Source organism: Xiphophorus hellerii, chromosome 11, assembly GCF_003331165.1.
Source record: "Xiphophorus hellerii strain 12219 chromosome 11, Xiphophorus_hellerii-4.1, whole genome shotgun sequence".
Lineage (NCBI taxonomy): Eukaryota > Metazoa > Chordata > Actinopteri > Cyprinodontiformes > Poeciliidae > Xiphophorus > Xiphophorus hellerii.
Window position 1 is genome coordinate 14,858,662 of NC_045682.1, and position 20,901 is coordinate 14,879,562.

The 20,901-nt window shown below is 39.5% G+C and overlaps 1 protein-coding gene across 5 annotated transcripts in view; it reads right to left on the minus strand.

Moving 5' to 3' along the window:
• The window catches only part of msi2b (musashi RNA-binding protein 2b), a 301,650-nt gene that overhangs the window by 17,852 nt on the left and 262,897 nt on the right, over positions 1-20,901 (minus strand). For 3 of the 5 annotated variants that reach the window (XM_032576243.1, XM_032576241.1, XM_032576240.1), the window contains exon 11: positions 16,669-16,788. In XM_032576243.1, the coding sequence (XP_032432134.1) occupies positions 16,669-16,788 (120 nt within the window). The remainder of the gene's footprint in view (positions 1-16,668; positions 16,789-20,901) is intronic. The other 2 variants (XM_032576245.1, XM_032576242.1) reach the window with 1 other exon arrangement.

Below are 20,901 nucleotides of genomic sequence, written 5' to 3' on the forward strand. Positions count from 1 at the left end.
TGCCTGCTCTGACATACCTTTTCAGTTCTGCCCACCATTGCTTTATATTTGCCTCTCCAAAGATCGACTTTGCTGTCCTTCAGCCAACTTTAAAACTAAGGTCATTTTCACACCAATAGTTATTTAATTTAGCCCGAATTGTTGGGTTTGTTAACATGCAACTTTTCTGGCTGATTCAGTTTCTTTTCATATAGAGAAAACTCCAAATGGACCAAAACTTGTCACTACAAACTAAACTAGAACATTCAGTCTGTTTCTTGGTCTGATGTGTCCAGGTTGGGAGGACCAAGGAAGCAGACGCTGAGTTCTCATGAATTTATTCATGGGATTTTTTTTTCTCTGTAGCATTATACGCAACATTATTTCAGAATAATTTTGAGAATTTTTTTTTTATAGTTGCATAGGAATTTATGCAATGTGAAAACAAAAACACACAGTACCATTGCCTACTGGATCATAATGCATTTCTGGCAAGGGATAGGTGCTGGTAGATGTCAGGTTGAGATTGGCTCACATTCACACCATAAACCGTTCTAGAGTTCATTTGGAACCAAATCAAAACCGTTTGAGAGAACCGAAACAGAACTTGTTTTAAATGGACTGAGCACCAGAGGTGTGGAAACACTCTAATTTATTGGTCAGACTAGGTTCATAGTCTGTTTACAAAACCCATCTGATCGGAGCTTCAACTTCCTGGCAGTTATGTTGAGATGCTGCTTCAATATTCTCACTCATGAAGTGTTTTCTTTACGTGATACCATCAAACAGCGAAGCACCATATGTAAGGTTGTTGCCTTAAAATTAGGGCTGTGACTATAACACATTAATTTACAGAAGATAACTAATTTAAAAGTAACACATCTAAAGGGATTGTGGAATTTAAACCCAAAAGCTCTGTGAATCAGTATTTAAATGAGTAAACATCAGATATCGCAGCAATAGAGGATGATATGCGATCTATGTAATCCTCCCTCTCGCTTGTGTTTTGCTAGTAGTGGTAACCAAACAAAGAGACATAAGAGCATCAAACTAGGCGTTTGCACACAGAAAACTTTAACTTTGACCTGAATGCAGCACAGGCTCCTCAAAGCTGCACCCACGTCTATGCTATTGTTGCACGGAGCTGGAGATATACTTACTTAGAGCAGAAATAGATTTTAAACAGGTTTTTTTTTTTATAGCTGCTTAAAATACACCTACAGGAGGCCTATATTTATCCCAAATATTGCAAAACAACCAGAAGCTTACAAAGCTGTGACATTATGTGTGGCTTTTTCAAATTGTTTAAAGGCTTTACAATACAAGTGTATGAATATTTCTGAATTTTAAGAAAGAAACAAAACTTTTCTCATTATTCTGAACCAAGTTTTACAATCGGAAAAACAGAAAAAATTGTTTTAATCCGATTAAATGTCAGGCAGTGAGGAGTGGAAAAAAAACAAGATAATAAAATCCACAAGTGTTATATTTTAGGTCGGATCTATTCAAATGGACTGACAGAGGAGGGAGATAAAACTGGCAAATCGTTAAAAAAACATGTCAATACATTCCTCATTTCAAACGGTCAATTTTCAGTGACGTACCTGAAGGAAGGAAAACACATTGCACTAATCAATAATCAATCCGCAGCCTGCTTTCAGACCAGTAGAAACTGATAAGGTTTTTTTTTTTATGTGAATGAGACCCAGAGACGTTCATGTTTATTGATGATAAGCTTTCTGAAGTGTTTTAAGTACTCTAAGCACGCCTCAAATTGGCCTCTTTGAGCAATTCTTTCTTTCACACAGATGGTGGATTATCAACAGTTTAGAAAATGCCTTTCTGCAATAAGTCCTGGTGACATTTATTGCTTGTTCTTTTAATCTGAGACAAGCTGCTCATATAAAGAGTGCAATTAAAAAAACCCCTGCTCCTTCTAACACCTCTTTGATAACGGAGTTAATCTACTCAGGAGGAACTGAGATTGGTGACACAGGCTGGTCCGTGTTGGGTTTCCCCTGCTGTTTGTGTATGTGGATCTGTGTGTGTGTGTTTTTTTTATTTAGGTCCTGGAGCGAATAGCCATTCAAAACCACTTCACCTCTCCCCATTCAGAGTGAGACAGTCCACTTCTGCCAAATGGAATGTAAGCACCAGCCATGCTTCTCCCCGCCAATGCTTTTTAGCACTCTGATCTCACCACTTGTGGGCTGTCTGCCCACTCATCAAATTATAGGCTCCAAATAGGGCAGGCTTCCCACGTACGTCACATAATGCCTGACACATTGAACAAAGCTCAAGAAGCAATCATTCCATTTACTTCACTTAGACAAATGTCACTGAAAATTGATTGGCCTTGCTAATGAGTAAAGCTGGATCAATGGAATAATTACAATGGGGAAGAAACATTCGACAATAGAACAAACTGTGTTTATTGGGGATTCATGAGGAGGACGCTCCGTTTATAGCACCAGCTCATAACGAGACAGTCACTACTTTCACTCCGACTTATATTTGCACTAAAGCCCTGCACACATCTGCCTTCATTATTTCTATTTATTCTTTATTCTTTATTTAGATATACTTATTTTGCTTTAAAATGTTACAACTGTAATGATAGCCTGACAACAACTTGTGCTGTGAGGAAGTACATTTCTATGCTGGTTTGGAATCTGTGGTGATGGACTGATGCCTGGTGGTTTCTCTGCCACTTTTCAACATCTCCTAAGGTGTTTAATCATCTAACTGAAAACATGTGTACATGTCAGAGCCACCAACTGAGTTTAAGACTACGGATATTTGAGTCAACAAGGATGGCTTTTAGCTCCCATTTGATTTTGGGATTAGTACTAACTAGAGTCAAAATACTTTTAAAGGCTGATCACACTTTTTTATTTTTATTTTTTACAGTGGAGTACTACTTACATCAAGCTGTAGACCTTTTGTAGTAAGTTTTCAGTCACTGTAGTACTCTCTGTTGAAACTAAAGCAAGTTATTAAATCAAAGACGGCTAAATTTTTCTCTTGCTACGACTGGTGATTATTCTATTGTTACATTAGATTGTACCAGTTTAAACAGTAACTTGATATAAATATTTAGAAATCCAGATAGGTGAAAAAATATTGTTCGATGCTCATGTTGATCATTTGTTTAAAGAGTTTAGACCTGAACGTTTTTTCTCCACTGAATCCAGAAAATGACTCATGTCCATCTGTGTTAAAATTGTTAAATGTTCCCAGAGTGAATTTGGTAAAACTTCCTTCTTCAGATTGGGTGTCTTTTTTTGTTTTCATATTTGAAATTAACTTAGAAATAACGAGCTTTTGAGGTTCTTAAAAGGTAGCAACATATAACTGTTTTACTCAATCCTTTACTGTTAAAAGGTATTGCTTCACATGTTTAATATTTATTTCTATATTTGCTTTCTGAGTTTTTCTTCGCTGATGAAGCTTTTACTTGAAAATGTTTTTTTTTCTTTTTCTAAATACCATCTTGATCAGGACCACTAGAAAAATAGAAGTTTTATCTCAAAAAGATTTTTAGTGGTTAAATAAAGGCTCTAGTATCAGAAATATATGGCAGAAGCAAAACAGGGGGGGAAGTAGGGAAGTTAAAAAAACTTCCACACACAAATAAACTCAACAAGCTTGGAGTGCTGAAGGCAACACAGTGAGGATATCCAGACACATTTATACCTGACTTTAAAATTTACAGAGATTCAGACTACAGACAATTTATTAAGTATAAAGGTGACAGAGTGCAGAGCTTTTAATAAAATTTGATGTAATCCTGGACAACTCTGCATCCCCAGTTACAGAAGCTCTGCTTATAAATCATGTTGTGTGTATATTACCTGTGTCACCCAAGCTACATCACTAGGCATTTATAGCAATTTCTCACACACATTTTTGACATTTATTTGTCTTTTAATTTGAGTCTTCGTTCCTAAACAACTGACAGATATAAGCTAAATGTTTACATCTCCATTAACAACCTGTTGCTAAAATGCCTGCTGCACATCATGTAAAACAGTCAGGGACAGAAACTTGGCAGGGAAACACATTATGCACCCTCAGATTTAATAGGAACAATTTACAATCTTGCATTTATGTTACTGACTGCAAATAATTTTATTATCTTAAAAAAAGTTTACTTTATGAAAAATAGCAATTTCCCCGTCTGGCATAAACTAGCATGGTGATGTCATAAGCACAGGTGAACACTCGTTAGGTGTCTAGTTGATAAAAAGACAAACATGTGCATCTTTGTTTCCCTGTGTTAGCATTGGTCACCTCTAAGAAAAATGTGAAAGCTATCATTTTGCATCAAAGTGGCCTTCCATACAAGAAAACGGCTGCTAAGAACATTCCGCAGGACAGAACTGTTTTCAAAATGACCAAGAACTATAAAGTGACAGTTTCAATTGTAGTCAAAAAGGCTTTAGGGTGTTTTAAGATTGCCCAAAGGCCTGCGCTGTATCTACATTGAAGATAGTGCTACCAAACGCTGTTGCCCCATCGGCAGCTGGTGGGTGAGATGAAGTGAGGAGAAGACTTTTGGGAAAACAACAAAAAAGGATGGTTAAGAAACCACTCCTCCTTCTACCCAGAAAAGCGTCAGACAAAGACCGAAACTCTTCAGGAGGTTTAAGGATGGGCAGCAGAAAACTGGAGGAAAAAACTGTTTCCTCTGATTAATCTCTAATCCAATTGTTTGGGACATCTGAAAAATCATGTGTATGGGGGGAAATAAGGGGAGAGCATATGTCCTGTGCCATGCCGACAGTGAAGCAACCTGGTATGATCCATGTGTGGGGTAACTTTTCATCTGAGGCGCTGGGCTTACCGCCAGTTCTGTCAAAGAACACCAGCTTGAATAAAGAGAGGGATCAAGAACATCCTTTAAGAGCAACTTCTTTCAGTAATCCAGACACAGTTTGTTCTTTATCTCAAAGATCAAAATACAAAAATTAACCACACAGAATCTGTGGCCAGTTTTTTAAAAAGCAGGTGAATAAGCAGAAACCATTAACTACAAGCTCTAATAGATTATGACTATGTATCCATCAAACAAAATCTGGACAAGAAGTCCTTTAGCTTATTTCGCAAAATTTAGCAAAACTTTAAAGAAACTGAAGAAGCAACAGTTTTGTGATCAACATGGATAAACATGGAAGTGTTATCAACTTCTGGAGGTGTACTGGATCTGTGTCACAGACGCTTCAGCAGCAGAGCTCTCAAAGTCAAAATGCTTAACCGCAGTTAAACTTATCTGCTTAATATTGCATTTTTCCCATACGTTTATTCTTGTTCAGTTTTTTCTATGTATTTGAGTTGTATCAGATTCCTAATTTTCCTAAAAATCTCCTAAAATTAAGATAAAATGCTATTTTGCTCACAATTAAATAGAGAAATATACTTGATTGCTTGAATCACAAAATAAATTAGGTGAAGTTATAACCAAACTTTTGAGACTGCATAAAATTTTGGCCTTGCCTCACTCCATTCAAATCAAGAGCCTCACAATATTAGTAAGGCGTCCTTTGACGGCAGCATGTTGAAAGTGGTTTGTGGAATTGAGTCGTCTTAACTTGTAACTACAGATGTTTTCAAAAATGTCCTGGTTTTAAAGCTACAAAAAGAAACTCAGACTGACGATCCAGTTAGATCCATGATGCATCTTTAAAATTCCAGTTCTCACAAACAATCCTTCGATGTGAAAACCAATTCCTAAAATAGTGAACAGCGAGCTGACACATTTTGCCATTTTGTCTGACAAGTCCCACATATCAGGCGGGTGTCTGTAGGTGGTGACATAAACTAAAGGAACCAATACACCGTGACACAGAACGCTGCACAGCAAAAGTTTTTCTTCCATATGTCACATCAGGAAATGTTTTCTGACTTTATATTACATTTGAACAAATAATAAAGCGCGAGGTGCTGGCAGCAAGCATGCTGCTGTGTTGTTTGCACGTGTGGGAGGCTCAGGTAAGACGCTGGCATGCTTGCCGCATTCGGGGGGGAAAGCTGGGAAAAGAGTAGAACTCCGAAACGAACACGCAGGCACACATTTTCCGGAGCCATATATTTTCATCAGTGGTTATCTGATCCGTTATGCAGTGTGAGACCGGGCAAAGTGTGCCCACAGCTGCATTAGTATCACCGATCATATCGCCATGTGCCTCAGACCGTCCCACTATTAATATTCACACAATCTATCCGGAACAATGGGCCTTTCTTGGACTCTTTTTTTTTTTTTTCCACTGGTCACTAATTGGATGTAATTACTCATCTACAAAACAAATGAGCGTGCTGAGGTTGCCTTGGAGACTGGATCAGGGGGCCCAGCAGTGCGAATCGTTTGCGGGGCTTCATTTATACTGATAATTATCTCCCTTGCACCCACTCCATCCCACCCCGCCCTCCCTCCCTGCCCTCAGTGACCAAAACTGGCTGTGAAGCAATGGAGGGGGGAGTGTCCTGCAGTCATCTGTTACTGACATCATCGGGGTGGCATTCTGTAAGTGGATAAATGCCCTGCTCTTGTTCCCACTTTGCCAGGTGACTGCCTTTAAGGAGGAATCACAAACCTTGAAAGTACTTCTTCTCTTGTTCTCCCTACTTAGAAAATAAAATTTATCACACTTATGATAATACAGAGCCTCTTGAGACTTCAGGGTGGGAAAATCTATAACGTGTACTTTCCTTAAAAGTCAGGAAACTAAATGAATAACGTGGATTTTTTTTCATCTTAATGTTAACAAAATACTTAAATGAAGCCAACTGTCATCTAATGATCAGCAAAATGACTAATTTTGAATATGCGGTGTTGAAAACTTCAATCTGTTTTACATTTTATATAATAGACAACTAAGGGTGGCTGATACGCAACATATTCCCAATTGATATTTGTCACTCCAACAAATTACAATGGGAAATGTACAGCTCTGGAAAAAATTAAGAGACCACTGCACCAAACTGCATTGAAAACTTCATGGTTACTTTCATTGATTTCTGAACTCTTTCTGACTAATGTTCCTATTAAAACATTAGTATTGTTGTTTCTAAATGAATATCTACTAATTTTCTTTGCATTATTTGAGGTTTGAAAGCACTGCATCTTTTTCGTTATTTTGACCATTTCTCATTTTCTGCAAATAAATACAAAATTTTCGCTTGGAATTTCTGAGGCATGTCAGTAGTTCATACCATAAAAGAACAATGTTCATTTTACTCAAACATATTTCCATAAAAAGTAAAATCAGAGAAACTGATAATTTCAAGTGGTCTTCCAGAGCTGTACGTGTGCAGGTGACGTTTGGACTTTTTTTGGGACATACAATGTAAAAATTATATGAACTGATTTGACAATTTATAGAACAAAAGTCCAAAAATGTAGGAATTTGTTGCCAAATATACAAAGCCACCTATTTGGGACTATTTTGGCTTTAAACAGGATGAAAACGGTAAACCACAGGATGTAGCGAAAGCAGTTTTGCACTTGTGCAGTTTCAGCTAAGAACTCAAACACTAGAATTTGAACGATCGTTGCGTATTCACCGTCTGGTTGATTACTCTACGCAAATGCCAGTTGCTGCAGCTCCATCATGAAGCTCTGAAAAAGCTTTTCACCAGCAGAAATACAGCTAAATATGAAAAGGAGAGCCCCAGATGGAGACAGTGCGGCTTGGCTGTAACTATCTTGGAGATGAAAATGCATAAAAAACAAATTTCCATTGATGTCACAAATGGCAGGAAAATATACATACTGGCCATAAAATTGTTAAATACCAATTGTATACACTGCTAGATCTATATAGGGGTAAACATGCATGTTTTGAAGCATTTCTAAGGTTTATCCAAAAGAAATAGCCTATTTTCTTTTTTCTAAAAATTCTGTACGGTTTTTTAATGTTTCCCTCATGTGATTTGGCTGTGAATGAGCCAAATTGCTCAGAAAAGACTTACTCTGCAGCAGATTTTTTTTTTTTATGGAAGTGCATATGTTTGCTGGAGACTATTTATATTTTAGTTTTTGTTTCACTTTGTACTTGCTTTAATTTGTAACAACAGGTAGTTCAATAGTAGTAAGCATTATTAAACTGGAGGAAAAAAGCCTGTCTGTTTTCTCAAATCTACCATTGCAGTTACTATTTAAAAAAAATAGTAACTGACCATAGGATGCCGCCTTTCTGTTCTACGTTTGAGAAAATAAATTGCCGCTGCGCATGGAGGCACTCTGGAGAAAGTAAAAGCTTTTCTTGCAGCTTGAAGGAGTTTGTGTGCGCCATTACGCATTAGTTGTTATTTCTTCTGTGAGTCTTTTGACTTCAGTCAAGCATTTCTATTATCATAATTAAGAGAGTAACTCAAGAGGCTAAAGGGAAAAAAAACAAAAAACACTATCCTAAAAGAACAATTGTCGCAGGGCTCACTTGTCGTCCAATCACCCAACCTTATAGATCACCACAAAACGGCACATAATTATGATAGAATGAGAAAATAGAAACCTTTTGTTTTTATCCATCACATAAAATCCCAGTAAAAAATAAGAAAAAGTGGTGTGAATACTTTCGCAGGGCACTTTCTATAAATAACCAGCACAGTTATTTGCTCAGTCGACAAATACTGGAACCTGGGGAACGCAACAATCTATCACCAAAAGTTATTTTCATGCCATCAAGCAGGAATCGTTCATGCAGTCACTCCTCCGTCTCCCTCGCGGCAGCAGTGAGATTCCTCAGCGGGCCTCAAACCACATCGCTCTACAGAAGATGTCAATAAAGCTGACACGCGGCTCCTTAAATTAGCTTTGAATTTTAGAGCTACCATAATTAGCTCTTCCATTTTCACCAATGTCATTTAAAAAATAGTGTGAAAGAAACTAACAGCTCTTTTGCTGTCTGGCCTTGCTTTCACTTTCCATTTGAAATAATCTTTTCTGTATGAATGGCTGAGTAATTAACAGCACTAGACACTCTTTTCAGAGAGCACAGACATTTCATAAATAATACATATTTAATGTCTTTTCATTTTGTGTTCAGAGAGGCTTGGCTAATGAATTTTAACAGATGATTTCTTCTTGGATTAACTCACCCATACTCAGGCCTCTGTTTTCTTTACTTTAAATTTTATGCCTGCTTTTCCATTTTCTTTGTGCTTCTTTCAAGTGCGGAATCAAGTAAAAAAAAAAAAAAAAGGACCTGCTGATCCATGTTTACTTTACACCACTGTTGGGAAACGACTCTGAAGAGTTACAGGAAGGGAAGAGGAAATGTGAACACTGAAAAAACAATTTAACAGCGAAATGAATCAGCTGACATTGGTTTCCCTGCAGGGGAAAGCACTAAATGATTTTGAATGCAGATTTTAACCTGAGAGGCATCTGGTTTACTTGGGACTTAGAAAGGGCACTCAGTTATCGACAGTCGGCACAGATTATTCCATCGCGAGCAGGTTTAGAGTTGACAGCGCTGGCCTTTTGGCTGGCTGTTTTTTTTGTTTTTCTTTTTTCAAGCATGTCCGGTCAGGCTTAAGTGCTCAGAAGAAATCTGAGTCATGGGGAGAGAAGTCTGACAGTGAAACCGCTGACATGTAATGACCATCTACATAAATTAAACAGCCAGTGATAGTAATCCATGCACTGTTTGTTAACAAATGTTAGAAAATGTCATTTGAATGACTTCTCAAATTTGTAATTTGATTTAGGGTGCACAGTTTGAGGCAAAAGTCCCTTACATTTGTTATGGGTATAAATGTTTGAAAGTTTTAGCATGTTTTTGTCCTGCCAAAATTATTATTAAATAACTTTTAGTATTTATTAATGCAAGACTTGGGTGCAAAAATGTGAAATTACTTGATTCTTTTTTTAAGATATGCTCACAGATATACCCCTAATAAAGTTTGATAAAACGTCCCTCGGCAGCTTGCAGAGAAAGTGCATCTATCAACAAACTTTTTGACCAATCTCAACACAAGAAGTTTTGCAGGAGTTCCTTTAAAGTGGTTGGCTTTTCAGGATGTGAAATACAGTCCATGAATTTTCAGTAGAGATGAAGTTACATTCATTCTAGCTTTTTCATGTCAGCCTGCTTTTATCTATTCCATTGATGTGAGTTTGAGATTATTATCCTGTGGGAAAGTTTCAACCATCTAGATGTAGAGCGGAGGATGAAACATGTGGAGGGTGTGCGCCATCTTTGCACAGCCTCCAGGCCAGTGGCAGTGAGACTGAGCCCTTAGCATGATACTTGCACCACCATGCTTGACATTTGACAGAGTTCTTAGGTTTTAAATTCTTTACTTTAATTCCTTCACAATAATATGTGATATTATTGTATCTAAACAGCTCAATTTTGAACACACTGACTATTTCCTTTTCTCTGAATGTGACAGTTTGGGTCACAGTTAAATGATTCATAATCCCAACCACACTATGGAACTGGTTTTATCTTCAGTAAAGTAAAGCATTACCTGATGAAATGGACCAGATCAGAGGTCACAAATACACATTAGAAGTCCTTTCAGAAAGGAAAAATGGGAAAATGCTAAAATATGTCACCCAAATCTTCTCTGAATCAACAGGCACATAATTTCTCTTCATCATGCTATGACCCACATATGTGAGGGAATCTAGGTATATATTGAGCTTGAAAGTTTATTTCTGAACCTGTGTTGATCAATGAAAATCAGCAATCAAGTGTTTTTTCTCTTTTTAAATCCCAGACATGAAACATGCTATCAATCAAGCATGAAAAAAAAGTAGTTGAAATGGATCATAAAAAAGCCTTAAATTAATATGACATCATCCCTTTCTGGGCACCATAAATTAGTATCAATTGTGTTCTGGTCTCAACACAGTGTCAGATAAATGGGTTTTCCTCCTTTCTAATGCTACTAATTCATATCACACCTAAATTTACATAAATTTTTTGGCATAATTCAAACAGACTGCAAACAGAGAATGACATTGCTTTTCATTACTGGACATAAATTCAGGCGATAAGGGGTTAACCCCCATGATGGATGTGAGTTACTGTATTTCCAAACTACTTTAAACGGAATATAAAGCCCCGTTGATGGAAGGGATCTAATTTTATTCAATGCATGTACTGTTAGGGCTGCAGAAGATTACTTCCTCTAAGTTTTCTTTGGAGAGTGTGTTTTGTGTGCGGCCCCTGGAGGGCAAAGCGCTGACGTCCCTGAAGGCCTGTGCCTGTAACCTCCGAGCATCTGCTCCCCACAGCTGTGAGAGAGCCACCGCTCTGCGGTGGGGGGTGCAAAGGGACGCTTTGCCCTCCCTGTTGTGTCAACCGTTTCCCTAGGCCTTGAGACAAAAACGTGAGCAGGCAGGACGGACTTGGCATGTCTGCTCATGATTCTTCACACCAAATACGGGGAGAGAGCTCCTGGCCTCGGAGCTGAGCTCTACAGATTAGCATCTGGGACAAACGACAAATGGACCCGAGCTCACCATGAGGCAGGCTGATTAAGTTCTCTGCACACAGCCACTCCTCCTCTCCTCTTGGGCATGGCTGTACATCACAGAACTTGTTGGGAGGGAATTGATATTAATCTTAATTTAAAAATGTCTGTCACATAAGTTTTCTTCTTTCTGTCAGTGGAGGGCGGTGGAGGGAAAAAAGCGTGTGGAAGATGAGTAGAGAGAAGAACAAAGATACGCAGCAGCTATCTAATCACCATTAGAATGGATTTCTAATGATGTGAAGATTCTCTCACACTCTTTATTTTTTTTAACCTTATAATTCCCCCACAGCTAACTCGGAGTCGAAACAAGGAAATCAGCAGAATGCAGCAGAAATTGTTTTGAGTACGCTACAAGTAAACTATGGATCTATGAAGACAACTGACACAACTCTGAAGTTCTCTGAAGTGTCAGTATTCATCTGCATCTCTCTTTTTATCTGAAAGATCGCAAATAGACTGACTTTATAAAGAGAGAGCTTCAGAATATGAAATCATCTTTTCATCAGATAGTTAATGCCAGTCGGCTCCAAGAGTTGGATGCTGTTGCAGAGTGGTTTAGATGATTTCTCACCATTTTTCCAGTCATCACATAGCTGTTCACTATTATTTAATACTGATTTATGTAAATTAGACGTCTTAGCGTTGAGCCTGAGGCTGGACTACATGAATTCAGCATGTAGCTACCTGCACTAGAACTGCCTATTCCCTCTTCTTCAGGCCTTCCCATGCAGAATTTCATCCCAGCCACCATACTTTGCCAATCTGACTTCCAGTGGGGCCTCGCTGTAGCTCAAACCAGATTCAAAACGGCAACGGCAGATTACAAAGCAGAGTACGAGGTTGGCTCCTCTCTAGCTCCAGGCAATGGTAAACTCTGTGCTGTAGCCAGATCTCTGTGATCTCCCTCCTGCCTAAAGCTACAGCCTCTGAAACAAGCCTACAAAAAGTGCTTTGGGACCGGTCCTTGCTGTGCAACAAGCTACACGGTGGAGATCAGGGCAGCAAAACGCCTCTTTAAACCAAGACTAAGGCCTCACTTTCGCAATAGCTACACAAACGCCTCAGATTTGGGTTTCATAAAACAAAACATGTCTTTCTCATCAACACACTTTTAATGTACTAGTTCATGCACCTATTTTTGTGTCTTAAATGGTTATTTCCCCTGTATCAGTTTTACATTTGGTCACCTTATAACACCAAACTTTAATTTATTTTATTAGTATTTTATATGAAAGGGCACCATAAAAATGTTGCAGAATTGTGAAATGAAAGAAAAATAATATATGGGTTTCTAAATATTTCACAAATGAAAGTCTGAAAAGTGTGGGGTGTATCTGACTTCAGCCACCCGGAGTCAATATTATGTAGAAATGCAGTTAGCCTCAGTTAGCTGGGACTTTTTTGAGGTACATTTCAACCACTGTTTCTTCATCCTGTTTTATAAGCTGCCAGTTTGTTGTGTACACAGACTATGCAACTCGGTTGAGTTTGATAGTATGAGAAGGAACAGTTTGGGTTTCTACTGAAGTTCAGGGAATGTATTTTTTCATTGCTGCACCTCTTAAAGACACTAGATTTGTAGCCATTTTGTTTTCATTTTTTGCCTACTTCACACCTGTTGATTTTTAAAATCTGCCTCCGCAGCAGCTTCACTCTTCCTGCTGAAGAAATGCATCCACACAGGCTGATGCTGCCACCAATACGTTTCACTGTGAAGGATAGTCAATATTCTTCACTATCCTGTGAGGATTTTAGTTTTATATAATTTTGAAAATACGCAACAATTTTGGCCTCATCTGACCTGAACACTTTTCAGATTTTAATCATTTAAAAATCATGTATCATGTTACTTCCATTTTCTGATTCTGCACCACTTTGTGTTGGTCCACTACACTAAATCCCAGGCTAACAGGGTGTTATTACTTTTGGCAAGGGACTGCATAAGTATGCAAGAGGCACATTAGGTGTTGATAGAAGGCACAAATTAATCAAACACAGAAGTGAGCAATAGGATCTAATAGAAAATGCAGCAAGAGCCACATCTTTTAGTGGCTATTGGTGTTTTACACCACTGCGGCAGTGTTCAGGAGTGTGTTTTCTGCAAGAAGCAGGACACAGAGAGACATCCAAAATACACCTTGTCATCAGCCGCGGTCTGTCACAAACAGGGGAAGTGAGCAGCTGTCATTTTTGTCTGTTGAACACTGGAAGTGGAGCAAGTGCCCTCTCCCAGCGATGGAAAATGTGTCCCACATGCCAACGACAATCTGTGCGAATCGCCGACAATGTGCAGACAAGCACCACTGCACACAAAACGCTGCACAAAAAGGGTCATTGTCATATATTTGCATACACCCAAGAAAAATCCTTATGGGTGAGGATGTCTTTTCCCGGACTTCTTGTGACTTAACAGCTGACACTGCATAGACTCTGCTTCTATCAAACTGGTTCAATGTAGACAAACATATGTATATATACAACCTGTGGTGCTCTGTGGGAACTGTAGGTGGAGTCAAAGCACAAAGAATCCCCACTTTTAAAAAGGACCCTATTTTTCCACCAACAATAGAAAAAAACCCTTGTTTGGACAAAAAAATTAGAAAATTTAGCAAAAAAAAAAATAAAGAGACTAGGAGAATTGCCATTCCTCAGCCGACACTGGGCCGACCGCTGCAAATAAAACCGTAAGATGGGATGGAGATGCAGCCGCATTTCCCCAGACGGCACAAACGTAGGACGGTCAAGCCTGAGCAATCTGTGTCCTCCTGTTGGTTTGTGTCTGTATAGAGTGCTGAGAGCTTCACGCATGAATCCTTCAGCCTCATCACAAAGGCTACAACGCAGCGTAATAAATCAATATTGGCCAAAAAGTTAAAAACAGAAGTTGTATATTGATTTTCTTAAATCTCTCATTCTGATGCAGCTATTTTCATATCCAATTGTTGTTTTTTAAGATAGTTTTGCCTCGTTCTAAGAAAGGACGGACCTTCTTTATATTCCCTCGACTGTTTAAGCGGGCTAGAAAAACGGCCCATGATGTCACTGTTTTCCCCTCTAGCGCGCCACCTCGCAGCCTCTGTTCATAATCATTTACTTGTCTTCCTTCCATTTGCAGCTGTCAGAATTAAACTGTACATAATGGCTGCCATCAAGCCTCCTGGTTCGCGGCTGCTGCTAACCCCAAATCAACATTCCTGCTTCTTAGTAATGCTCGCTGCGATTGTCAGGCCAAATTGTTTGTTTTGAAAATGCTAAATCAAACCACCCGACGCAAAAGAAATAGCACCTGATTGGCCTCCGACGTTCCCTTTGTTGATTTGAATTAAATTCGAAGTGGGACAAGAGGGGGAATTTGCAGACGTGTAGTTTTCATATGCTGCTGCTGCTCTCCGTGTTTAAGGGAGTTCATTTCACATCACACGATGTTAAACAGATTTTATCTGCTGACTTTTTTGAGCTACTGCACAAACCAGGTGGGATCTGAGTAACAATTAAAACACTCTCTCCAGCGAGTTCCTAATGGTATGGCTGATTAGTGAAGACACCCCCTTTTCTAAAGGCAGCAGGCTGTGTGTTCAGTCAGGGGAAGCCATTATTGACAGCTATTGAATGATCTACAGTTGTAAGGGTGGGAAAAGCAGGATGTCTAAATGAAGTAGACACGCTGATCAATGCTGTTTAAGACGGAAAGAAACCAGCATCCTGTTTTTGGGACCTAATGTCGTTGCAGAAATCTGTCTGTCATGACAGGATGTGCACAGACAGCATGGTTTACTGGAGTAAATATAAATGAACCTAATCTCTGTTTAAACAGCTGTGCTTACTTCTAAGCCACTAAGATAGAAGTAAAACTTTGACAGTAATTATAGCGTCTTGCATCCTTGCAACCACAAACATCAATGTTTTTTTTTCTTTTATCTTGATTTGATGTATTAGACCAGCATTAAGTAACATCAGGGAGAAAGTTGATGAAGAGTTGAAGGTTTATAAAACAAACTCCAATGCTCAACACGAACATGGACTCAACACCATGATGGCAGTAACATACTGTGGGGATGGGTTTCTTCAGGATAAAGCTCATCGTAGCTTATGTGAAAGCGGGCAAAGTTAAATACAGAGGAATCCTGGAAGAAAACCTGTTAAGAGGCTGAACAAGAATTGAGAGTGGAGTGGAAGTTCACCTCCTAGCAGGACAACAATCCTAATAACACAACGTTTAAATCAACCAATGTGTTAGAACCATGTCACTAAAAGAAAACCCCACAGGAGTTGAAGATGTAACTTGTGAAAAGTGGTTCTATAAAATATTGACTCAGACCAGGCTCTTTAGTTCACTTTCTTATTTGCAAAGATCTTTGAAAACCATGCTTAATTTTTCTTTCACTTCAAAAGTATGCACTACTTTGTGTTGGTCTATTACAACAAACTCCAACAAGATACATTGACACTTGTGGTTGTATTGTGAAAACGTTTGAGTATTCTTGCAACTATTAACTCTAAAATATGGAGACATCTGATATAAAAAGAACGATTACAAAGAAGACAATGGGAAAAGAAGTAGAATGACTGACTTGTCTGATATTGTATTTCCTCAATGCTTTAACCTTTATGGAGAAAATCCACCAATACAGTGAAACAATGTGCAATATGATAATGAACTATAACTTGAACTATAACTATGGTGAATTAGATGATAAAATGATGCCAAATGATAAAAAACATATCTACCATATTTACTTGCAAAGACAGAAGCTATAATACTTTTGTCTTATGGTCAATTTGTAACATTTTTACAATCAAAGTTGTTCAAAGAATAAGTTTAGATCACACCATATATTTTATTACGATTATTTTTTCAAGGATTGCTTGTAATTTCATCAACCGAGCCAAATTAAAACGACAAAAAATATCTATTACTCATAGAAATCTAATTATCTGGGAACATTTAGTACAAGACTTGCTCTGTTGTGGCTGATTTATTTTATTTTTTTTTATTTTTGCAAACCCCAAATTAAATCGCAGGTTATTCTTTTAAGCAAATTGCATTGTTTTAATGTACATGTCAAGCTATGAATTAGTCAAAGCTACATGTCGTTGCTATTTGTGTTAAGGTTTTAGAGAACTACGTCTATGGGGAGAAGCAGAGCAGGAGAAGTTGAAGAGAGCAGCAGCCACACAGAACATGGACAGAGCGTTTACCTGGCCCTGTGCTCTGTGGGTACGCCAAGTAGCCGCCTCTTCCACGGGCCCCCCTACCTGAGCCACGCGCTGCTGCTACCGCCGCCGCCGCCACCGGTCCGTATGCCGTCGCTGGGAAGCCTGTGGGCACAAACACACGCGCATCACTTCCTGCACATGGAACGAGCGACGGGACCACGTCGATGCCAACGCTGAGCCGTGGGATCAGGCTACACAGCCCTCAGAGCCGGGGGTTCATGTCGGGGCGACGTCTACCAGCAGACACCTGCAGAGTCCGGAGTGACATCCAGAACCCTGGTGTGTGTGTGAAAACAGGAGGGGGTTTTAATGGATCACCTGCTCTAGAGGGGTTCTGGCACTCTTTGGACAGGGCTTCTGCAGGTTTCACCAACTCAAATTTAAGACTTTTAAAGACCACTATGAATGAAATTTAAGACCAGTATAATGACAGAAATGTACATTATAATCGCCTATACATGTACATATATACATCTAAATATAAATATATATAGAAAATTTTTTATTTGTGAGAGTAATTATAGATATTGTCGCATTCTTACTTTGAAAGTGATGAAAATATTAAATGCCATTCCTTTTGGATCACTTCCCTTATTTGTCACCAAGCTGCATCTGTGGCTCCATTCTCTATGGGTTCTGTACCATAGAGAATGGTTCCTGAGTTCCTTCTCAGCTGTATTTCCCTCGAGAGTGACAACTTTGCTGAAATAAAATTCTTCAGTAGGTAAGACAGGTGATTGACAAACTTTGTCCAGATAACTGCTGATAAATTTGCACTTAGCCATGACAGATGGAAAAGCTATCCAGATAGCTAGCAAGAGTAACCAATCATCTAGTTAGCAACAGCCTGAAAGATTTATTCTTTTTTATACTTAAGTGCTTAAATTTTTTACGTTGTCAAGCAATTCTTCAAATCACACAAGAATGACCTGAGCAAACCTAGAAGTTAAGAGAAGGAAGCTATTCAAGCATGCTAAACAATACATAGGCTAAAAGACCTCAATATTTTTTGAGTCTGGGGTTTTTTAACGAACCACATGTAGATGTATTATTCAAAAACAGAGAAACATGGAAAAGTGATGAGAGCATCAATTATCAGCCAGGAAGTCATATGAAACCAGAACAAGATCCAAACTACAGCACTGGCCTGAGTTAAGGTGAGGATTCATGTTCAGATTGGTCACAAATACATCCAGTTCCATGCCACAGTAATCAGTAAAGTTTGTCTCACAATAAAAAAAAAAAACTTCCCAATGAACACCAGTAACTTTGGAGAATAATTTGTCAACTGATGGGGACAAATGTGAGTTTTTTTTGAAGGTGTGAGTCTTGTTACGTCTGACGAAAATCACACTAACACTGAACCATGATGGTTGTATTGTGATGGTCAGAGCTTCAATTAGTGCTTTGGTACCTGGAAGACTTGCCATAATTGACAGCACCAAGAGGTCTGCTCTCAACCAGAAAACCCTGAAGAAGAATGTGCACCCATCAGTTTCTGGCCTTAAACTTCACCTCTGGATGGCTAAAACCTCCACAACATATACGTTTTGGAGTTGCCTAGTCAAAGTCCAAAGAAAATCTGATTGAAATGTTGAGGCAGAATCTTCAACAGTGTCCATGTTGGCTTAATTCAGACAATTCTGCAAAGAAGAATGGGCCAAAATTCCTCCACAGTGATGAAAAGGACGTATTGCCAGTTAGTTTCTCTTGATGGCATTAGGTCCTGGTGGCAATAACTTTTAGTTTTGCATAGTTTGGTTTGAATTGCTTTCGTTCTTAATTCAAAGGAATTATAATTTACAAAACAGCTTTTTACATTTACACACTTCATCTTTGTTTGATATCAAAATCTGTTTTTGTAATCGGACGAAAAGTAAAAACAACAGAAACCTGTTAGGGGAAAATACCTATTTAATGTACTGCATTTTTTTTTATTTTTATCTTTTCATTTTTTAGATTCAGCTACCTTCCACCCCTAAAAGGGCAAATTTATGCTGTATAGCAGAAAACTGTGAGCAAACTGACTTCAGTCCCTGATTACAGTTGTGTAATAATTTGACTCTGAGGCTGTTTATGTCACATTGTTCACATAAAAGTCTATAGACACTTCTGAGCTGCACAGACACGGCCATAATAGCCCCACCTCCGGGGACAATTGGTGAATTTTATTCCGAGCGCTCCCAATTATGGCGACTTTCAATGGATGCTGAATAATCCAGGGTAATTCATTCCACATTTTTTGCTTTCTGTTGGGGCTATTCGGGTGGACAATACAGAGAGCAAGAAAAAACACTTCGTACAATCAGACGGAGGCATCTGTCGGATGATCCGTCACTCACATATTTACATCTGTGAGCTTATGTTTCGACTGAACACCTCTCTCTTTTTCTCCCCCCCCCATTTCCAAGGCTTTAAAGCGTGTTTATATTCACGTTTACAAATCAGTCCCAAATTGTCGGTTTAAGACACACTTATGAAATAAGGTTTAATTTCTTGCAAATATAACTCCACTTTCTGAGGGTGTGATAATTTCAACAAATATCAGCCCAATAATCAGAGTGTAATTAAGCCGAAGCAGGATCTGTGAATTGTAATTACATCGTTGGCCCTAATGAACACGACTGCTAGAGGTGGCTGAGAGAGAGGCTAGTCCATGCCCAGGGCTCGCGCTCTTCTCTCAGCACAGGAATGGCATGTCATTAGCAGTGGTGATGAGATTCCTCACTCTGGGCTCAACACCGTCTATGCCTAATCAGCCTCCTAAAATTATCTCCACAGGAGCTTCTTTTCCTCACTAGCAAAGAAAAAAAAAAAGATCTCCAAATTCTCGCAGTTGGAGTTTTTCTACATAGTTTTTTTGTTTCACAGTTAAATGTGGAGGTTTCTTCTTCATGCCAGGACGCATTTCTGGTTGAAGGCTGGGGGTTTAGGCTTTTCTCTGAATGGTACCGGACACCTTTGAGGATACATTTTTTCGATTGCTGTGGAGGTGAAAGGAGCACCAGCAGGTGACCTATTTTCTGAGCCTGCTTTGTTCCGCCGCCTCTGGTAGAAGAGAGGCTTACGGAAAAAAAAATAAAAAGACCAATGAGATGATGAAGGGGTGAGAGGGCAGGGTCAGATGAGCCGCAGCCAAAGAGAAAAACACGTAGCTTTTCATCAGCCAGCTGAGAAGGAGGTAATTCACAACTCGGCGGTCACAACGTCTCGCCGAGCGAGCGTGTTGGGTGTGAGGCGCTGTCGTGCTGCGACCGGCGGGCAGGTGAAGAAGAAAAAGACACGGCGCTTTCCCTGCCGACTGTCTGACAGCTCGGGAGCGAATATGAAACTGGCGACAGCAGCAACGGCGTGGACGAAAGCCAAGAAGAAGGCGACTGAAGTCAGTTGTCTTTGTGCTGCTGCAGCCGAATCCAAAATCCCCGCTCAAACGATACCTGTTTTAACTTTTAACACTGTACCAATGTTGGCCACGCACCCTCACATCTGAACAACAGTGTCCAACAAGGTTGCTCTGCGGAGCGGCGCACACCCACTCTCCACCCCCCACCCCATCCTCCTTTTTTCCTAAGTGCTGAATCTATCTTCTCCTCACCGCCATTGTCATGACACCCCCAATAGACCCAGTGGCTCGGAAGTTAGTTGCGGGCAAAGTTGTGGTGAGAGATTAACTTTGCAGGATTAGGTGGGTTAATTAATAGATGGCTGCTGCTCATTGTTTTGCACTCGCGCTGTAAGAAGCCACCCAAGAGAAGCGCTGCAGCATTAAATCAATTTCATGGCCCTTTTATTACTGAGGAGATAAAGCCAATATTTAGCTTTCAATTCTTCACAATTATTGGGTCCCTGCTTTGCCATGAGTGGCTGCGCTTGGCTGGGGACAAGGACACATCTGTTTATGAGCTGCGGAGGCCCGGGGGCCTTGGTGTCCGGACTCCGGGGAACTGTCCTCAGCTCCCCCCCTTTTCTCCTCTCTGAACCCCCCCCCCCCCAAGCCTGCAGCACGCAAACTCAGAGCTTCCTCAGGAGTGTACACGGAAAGGAAGAAAGATTAGAGCGCAAAGAAAGACGAGGACGGTCAGGAAATTCCCAGGCTGTCCCTTTTGAAGCAAATGAATTACAGTTTGTCCACAAAGACTCCAATAAACTGATTCTTTCACCAAAAAGCTTTTTCTTTGGCCATGTAAACAGTGCTTTGCAATACTATTCAGAATA